The sequence below is a fragment of the Alosa pseudoharengus genome, unplaced genomic scaffold (genome assembly GCF_046254945.1).
Source record: "Alosa pseudoharengus isolate Yale_2024_CS ecotype anadromous, Long Island Sound unplaced genomic scaffold, YU_APseudo_1.1 YU_APseudo_1.1_scf_24, whole genome shotgun sequence".
Lineage (NCBI taxonomy): Eukaryota > Metazoa > Chordata > Actinopteri > Clupeiformes > Clupeidae > Alosa > Alosa pseudoharengus.
The window spans coordinates 15,503,399-15,510,898 of NW_027468689.1; the positions used below are offsets into that span (position 1 = coordinate 15,503,399).

Here is a 7,500-nt window from a genome sequence, read left to right on the forward strand (position 1 = left end):
CACACACACACACACACACACACACACACACACACACACGAACACACGGCCCTAGTCTTCTTCTGCTCTCTGTCTCTCTGTCTCTCCAAATAAAGGTTGCTATAAGTACACAAATGTATTATTCAAGCCCCCCCCCCCCCCCTTTCTCATCTGCCCATTATCGAGCATGTGAACAATTTGGCATCTGGAGTGAGACGGCCTTTTCCCTGCAACAGAAAACTCCCCAGCTCTGGCTCGGCGGCAGAAAATGGCTTAGTTAGCTTCTCTCCGCTCTTAAAAGGGCCCTATAAATAAGAGTAAACATCCTCGGGAGGCGCTTGGTGCTTCGAGATGCTTTGGGGCTTTTTTTTTTTTTTTTTTTTGCTTTTTCCCCAGCTCTGCACAGTAAACACCATCTGACCTTAATCCATGTTCATTCTCTGGCATATTCCTTGTCCTAATCACTGACACACTGAGGTCCCGGAGGTGCTAAAGCCATTAGTCGAGCCGAAATGGTTGTCAGACGAAGTTTTGAAAAGCGCATTACTTGTCGGTAGCCTTAGACAGAATTTTATTGATGGGTTCCTTATTTCCTGCCTCTACATGCTGCTTGTTTTCCTGCAACTACGTTCCTGTTAGATTTTTGATGTTTTTTTTTTCTTTTTTCATTATTATGATTTTTTTTTTCGGGGGGGGGGGGGGGGGGGGTAGGTTTGCGATTGTCATTTGAGATGAATAGTGCAGCTAAGGCAAATCGATGTGTGTGTTTTGCTCTCTCTGCCGTGAGATGTATGCATGAAACGAAATGTTATTCATGTACCCTCTTTGTTGTCTCTCTCTCCACAGCCCCTTTGACAGACAAGCCGCCCAAGATCCTGTTCCCCTCCGAGAACAAAATAAGCACCCTGGAAACGCAAATAGGTAAGGACCATGGGATCCACTTCAAGAGCGTGTTGCTGATGTGTTGCCATCAAACGAGCTGAGGCTGAATCAGGCTGCTTAGCCTCAAGAATAAGCCCCCCGAATTATCATCAAAAAAAGCTCCCCAGTGGATTCTCTCCACTTGAACAAAAGAAAAAGAAAATAAAGTTACCTGTGGCCCCAATGCTATCAGGCGTTTTGATGCGACACAGTGCTCGACAGGCGCATCCGAGATTGTTGTTTGTGTAGCAGGTGGGTCTGTTTTGAGTGTAGGATTGTGGGGCCCAGAGGAATGCATCCGAGCATAATGCAGATAGCTTGGTACAATGGTCCCCCACTCGGGAAGCCATGCTCTGAATGGCAAATAGCATCCACCCCGGGATTTGGATGGACGGATGGGCAAGCAAGATGGCCAAGACCATTTGATCGTTTTAGATAATGGGGCGAGATTGCCACCTTTGTGGATGAGAATGTTTTTTTTTTTCATATCTATGCAAGTGTGGCGGCCCAGATCAGTAGCCCAGGCCACCCTCCTCGACTCAAGTGGATGGGCATAAAGGACCTTTGGTCTGCTTGAGGAGCACTACTAGTCCAGGCAAGCCTTGTCAGTCTCCTGATTTTTTGCCAATCTTTGGTTTTTGAAGGATGGAAAATTGGTCATTACTTGTTCTCCCACTGCAGCTTGGGAGCTGGTGGTACTGTGTATTGGTTGGAAATAAAACAAAAAAAGCACTTCCAGTTATGTGCCTGGAACACCGGATTAGACTGGATGTGTGTGGAAGACAAAGAGAGATTGTGAGAGGTGTTTTATAAGTATGAGATTGATGCCGATTTGTACTTTGTGCCTCCATGTTGGATTGACTATGCAGTCACACTCCAGCGTTCCTCAGAGATGCATTTGCAGTAGTGACGGTGAAACCAGAATATTGCTTGTCTGTTTTTTCTAAGCAATGTGAAAGGAAAAATGGCAGGAAATTAAACTGTGATGGCTCCACCACCGTTCAGTACATTACCATCCAGCATATATTTAGTGTGAAAAGAAAATATTTACACTCTTTCAGGTGTCAAGTTGAAAACAAAAATAACGGTGAAATACCTCTAGCTTCATAATAAAGTTAAATATCCTATATATGGCTTAATAAGGTAAAATCCTCATAGCTTTTGTGTCAGATTTTCCCCCTTCATGTCAGAAAGTATTAAAGAGTCTTCAAAATGTCAGCTGATGGTCTGGAGGCAAAATACCTTTTTTATGAAAGTGTTTGATGGACGGCTTCTCCACGCGGCCTTGCACGGCGAGGCGCAAACATTCATTTGAAGGCATAAGCAAAAGTTTATGAGAAATGTACTCAAGCAGCGCGGCTTGCATCTAATGCTACTTTCCTCCTCTGCACACTCTCATATTCATAATATATGGATCTGGGCTGTTTGAAGTTTCAGATGTATAAGTCCCTGTCACACACTTTCAAATGCTCAAGTGACAGTCCCATGTCGCACACACATACACACTCACACACACACACAAACACACACACACACACATACACACACACACACATAGGCCCTGTACCATTTCTTTTTCTTCTCCTTTTTTCACCCTCTACTTCATCGTTGTCGTCATCTTCTACCTTCATATCCCCCTTTCATTCCTTTGCATGGTTGTTAATATTCATTCCCCCATAAACTGAGGGGAACATAAATGGCTAGTGTTGACAGTTAATTAAGTAAGCCTCAGAGAGCAAGAGAGGATAAAGTTTGGAGGGATGTTCAGAGGAGAGGAGGGGGTGCACATGGGGTGGCGAGGGCTATGGAGTTTTGTTATTATACACACACACACACACACATACGCACACGCGCACATACACACACACACACACACACACACACACACACACACACACACACACACACACACACACACACACACCTTCTGTCCACTCCTGTCCACTCCTGTCCTGCTCCACCTTAATCTCCTCAGGAGTCAGCGGATGGCTCCAGACCAGGAGCGTGATTACCTGCCTGGCCTTTCGGAAAGGTCCTGATGGGCCTCTCACTGTCCACTTCATGTCTGGCAGCTAATGCCAATGCATGTTGTTTACTCCGGAATGCTGGTAATTAGGCAACGGAACTAGCCTTTACCTGTGAGTGGTGCTCAACCCCGAGACTCTTGTCATGGCTACTTAATATCACTGAATATTTTTAGTCAACATGAACACGCTTCTTGTCGTGTGTGTGTGTGTGGCGTGTGCGTGTGCGTGTGCGTGTGCGTGTGCGTGTGCGTGTGTGTGTGCATGTGCGTGTGCGTTTGCGTTTGCGTCTGTGTGGCGTGGGAAAGTCCCACATTTTTGGAGCACATTTCCTTGTGTGAGCTGTAAGCTCTTTCTTTATTTTATTTTTTTATTTGAATCTTTTTCCTTAAGCTTTTCCACCACTGCTGATATTAGTGAGAAAAAAACAACAACCCAAGGGCAGCGACCATGAAGAATTGCATAAATACACTAGCACCAGTCACAAAAGCAGCATCCAGTGCATTAGTTACAGCGTATTAGAACCATTTGTAATGAATACACAAGCATTATAGACACAATTTCAATGGTCAATGTGCATTTTGTAATGGTTCCCCAAGCCTGTAATGTCCATATCAATAAGTAAATTAGTATACTTAAATCACACCTGCTCTTAACAGAGCTGTGCTTTACATGCCTGAAAGGCTCTTCCTGTACGCTCAATTTTTTTTTTTCAGGTGGAGCATCTTCTGTTACAGTATATTCTGCTGCTTACATCTTCACTCTGACACTAAATATCTTGTTTGCCCCATAATAAAAAATTTGAACACACGCATAAATCCTTCTTTATCGTAATGTGCTGATTCCCTAGTGCAACACCCAACCGGGTCCGTGTAGACATTAATTACATTAAAAATAGCGGCAGGTTCACACACACCTGGCTCCACCGGAAACAAACACACAGAGTGCACCGAGAGCATTTCATGCTTGTAGCCTATTACTCAAAAATTCAAAAGCATGCCTTAAGAGGTAATACACATTGGACACATAATGCATTGGAGAAGATATGGTACTCTTGTTCGATTTGTCAGATGCAGTAAAATATCTGCAAGGGGGCTACTTTGAAATTCATGGTCCAGGGCCCGTGGTGACCTCAAATAAACCATAGAAGGTTTTGTTGTTCTTCTTCTTTTTCCTCTTTTTTTTTTGTGAGAAGGTGCTTACAAACATATCAGATGGTTCCGTTGAGTTGCGTTAGCTTTCTCATCTGCCTCCGAGGCATGGTCAATTTGGCTTGGCCACAGCTGTGCTTGCCAACGTGATGAATGACAAGCCTTCAACGACGTGTCAGAGTGCCATGCTAGACTGTATATTCTCAGCCCTGGGCCCAAATCAACTTTATGTGGCTGGAATTCTGCACTGGTCAGGACCCTTTGTGGCCGTATATCAAAATAATGCTTTGGAAGAGTTCTTCAGTTTTTTTTATGTTGTCAATTGGCTCTTTATATATGGGCGCCGTCCGTGCCTATCCGTGTCTCTGTTTCCTGATTGCTCATGAAGTCAATATTCTTTGCCAACATCTATATTTTTTGTTGCTGTTTTTTTTCTTGATTTTGACCTTGGTGCTATGATTAGGGGATGAGGCTGTGATGAATGAGCTTTCAAATGCTGGGCACTTGAGAAGTGCCTCAGCGACTTCCGCTCAACAGCAGAACACTGAGATCCGTGCCAATTTGTGCATTTGAGCAAGACTCTAAAAAAGGCCATTTCTATAATAATATTTGGCCTTGCACATTTTTTCCTGGTCCTCTGTGCCCTGTGAATGCCCTCTGTGTATGACAATACAAGAGAAAAGAAGAAAAATAAATAATAAATAAAAATAATAAAAGAGACAGGAAGAGACAGAGGGAGGTGTCATGCTCTCGAGGAAGCCCTGGAAGCGCAGCAACAGCAGCAGCGGCCGAGACAAGAAGTGGTGATTCACCGATATCCGCGAGCACCGACCGACACCACCTCTGCCCGCTGTCTGAGACGCCGGGGCCGCATCACCGGGCTAGCGTTCGTTCGCTCGCTCGCTCGCTCGCGTGCGTCCTGGCTGGCTCGCCAGCTTGCGTGGCAATAGGGACACCAGCCTAGTCAGCTCAGCAGCCAGCCGGGGCTTAATCATAAGCAAGCGCTGCTCTCACAGCCCCTGATGCCCAGCAGATGTGGGCACTCTTGCGGAAATGAATTAGGCGGGTATTATTTCAACAGCGGGAGCCCGTCAGTGCACATGAGGGCATTAATGACCCTTGCGGGGCCCTGAAACGGTCAGTGGGGCTCGGGAAGAGGAGAGTTCCGCCGAGACTCTCGGGCCACTGGCCCGCTGACAAGGTAAAGAGCTGCTTCGTTTACCCAGACAGAGTGGCTTGTAGCGGTGCAGCGACGGCTGCGGTTGGTTTCAGAGCACTGACACTTCCTTTGTGGGCTGTATTTAATGACATGGTGGAGTCCCCCGGTCCTTGTCCCCTTATCAACTGATGACATTTCAACTTGTACTCGGAGGAAGCCAGTGTGGTTTGTCTCTTGGCACAGGCAGATGTTTCTCCTCTTGTTTTATTTCTAATCTTTCTCTCTCTCTCTCTCTCTCTCTCTCTCTCTCTCTCTCTCTCTCTCTCTCTCTCTCTCTATCTCTCTCTCTCTCTCTCTGTCTGTCTCTCTCGTGTTCCGTTTTGCACCACCTCTTTTCATCCCATGTCTCCACTGCTCATGTTGTCTTCATTTGCTTTTTACTCTTATTAGTCTTATTAGTCTTTCTGTAGTCTTTTTCCATACTCTGCCCCCATGCATACACACACACATACACACACACACACACACACACACACACACACACACACACACACACACACACACACACACACACACACTCTCACTCACCTCCTGATATACAGTATCACTGGATTGTTGCGTTTCCACAAACTTCTCACTTAGTCACCTGGTACAACTGTCACACCTGGCAATCGTCTACCACCATCCCCTCTGACACTGCAAAGGTGACCAAGGGGGCATCAGCCTGAGCCGTTGCTCCTAAACAGCATCCTCCAGTGGCACTGCCAACCCCGGGGGTCATTTCCATGTGAATGCATGACTGGAGAGATGAAAACAACTGGCACAGTTGTCGGAGGGGAGGCTAGAACAAGAGAGCGCCCCCCCCCTTGCCGCAAGTGGGTCACCAACAGCGAGCCGGGACTGAGTGGTGCTTTTGTGGCATTGAAACAGGCGCGGGCGCCCGCTAAGCTGTCAGTCCAAGCCGCGCAAGTGGGCGCCCATGAAAATGATGGCAAAATGCTTCTCAAACCGGCGGCCATTCATGTGACATTAATGAGGAGAAAAATGACAAGTTCCTTGAGAACACCCTCGCCAAACTCATTCTACACCCCCAAGAGTACTGTTCTGTGGGTTCAGCGGAAACATATTTCTGTCTAGTTTCCTTCATCATTTTCCCCTTTTATCTTAAAATCTGTACCTACAGAAAACGAACTGCAGTCTTGTGCAGACGCAGTGTAGAACTCGTTTTAAAATGATATTGACTTATTGTGTTTATTTACCTGTTTTGAGTGCCGAGGGAGAGCTTTATGTCTCACAGCAATAGCATTTTCGCTGTGCGACTTCCCCCACAGCCACCACCACCCCCCCAGCATAGCAGTTAGCCGGGTTACACTTGGGGGAATGAACGGATTGCTGTGTAAAATGCTAATATTTAACAGTGCAAAGGTTTGCCATTAATCACTTGATGTCAGCACTTACTTGGCAATGAATGTGAGTGTAAGTCCAGGCTTGAAAGGGAAAAAAGGGGGGAAATGAACATGGTTGGGGGGGGGGGGCAGGGGGCATACTTGAGTAGGAGGACAATGAAGTCCTCTGTATTAAAATGGAATGTTAGCACCATCTGATGCCGGAAGCGCAAGTGGAATACTGGGAATGGGAACAGAATGCGTGTAGCGCCTCAAGGAAAGGATTTAGCCACTGCGTTTTCAGGGCAGGGTTGAAAAGTCACTGGCAATGCACATGGAAGATCATTGATTTTTTTTTTCCTCTTCTCAGACCTGTCAGTTTCTCCTTTCCTCTCCTGTAATTGGAAGATCAGGGGCCGTCAACAGTTGACATCTTGACCCAAATTTTTTCTTCTTTCTTTCTTTCTTTTTTTCTTTATTATCCTTGCCCCCAGTCTCGACACTTGTCTCACTCGCTCAATGAAGAAATCAAGAGATGCACCAAAAAAGGGCGGTTTTAAATTGAATGTCTTCTGCCTGACCTGGGTTCTAAGCTAGTCATTTTGAGCCCAGTTTGCCTTGTGTTGTTTTCCTCGCGTCGTGCTGAGTGAATCAGCTAACCTTCTGGTTGAAATTGAACTCCATATAGGCGGCAAACTAGAGTATTGATTTTGAATGTCGGGGGTGCTGATGGCTTTCATGAGATCCTCCGTGATTCATTTCATGAGATCCATTCCCATCCATCTGATAATGCGAAGACTGTGAAGGCACATGTAAGAATATGTTTGGTGATGATGGACAAAAACATTGCCGTTTTCATACACTACGGATGTAGTGTAAAT

The 7,500-nt window shown here is 45.9% G+C and overlaps 1 protein-coding gene across 2 annotated transcripts in view; it reads left to right on the top strand.

Annotated features, from left to right (window-relative positions):
* The window catches only part of il1rapl1b (interleukin 1 receptor accessory protein-like 1b), a 285,665-nt gene that overhangs the window by 173,432 nt on the left and 104,733 nt on the right, over positions 1–7,500 (top strand). For both annotated transcript variants that reach the window (XM_076303234.1, XM_076303235.1), the window contains exon 5: positions 826–900. In XM_076303234.1, the coding sequence (XP_076159349.1) occupies positions 826–900 (75 nt within the window). The remainder of the gene's footprint in view (positions 1–825; positions 901–7,500) is intronic.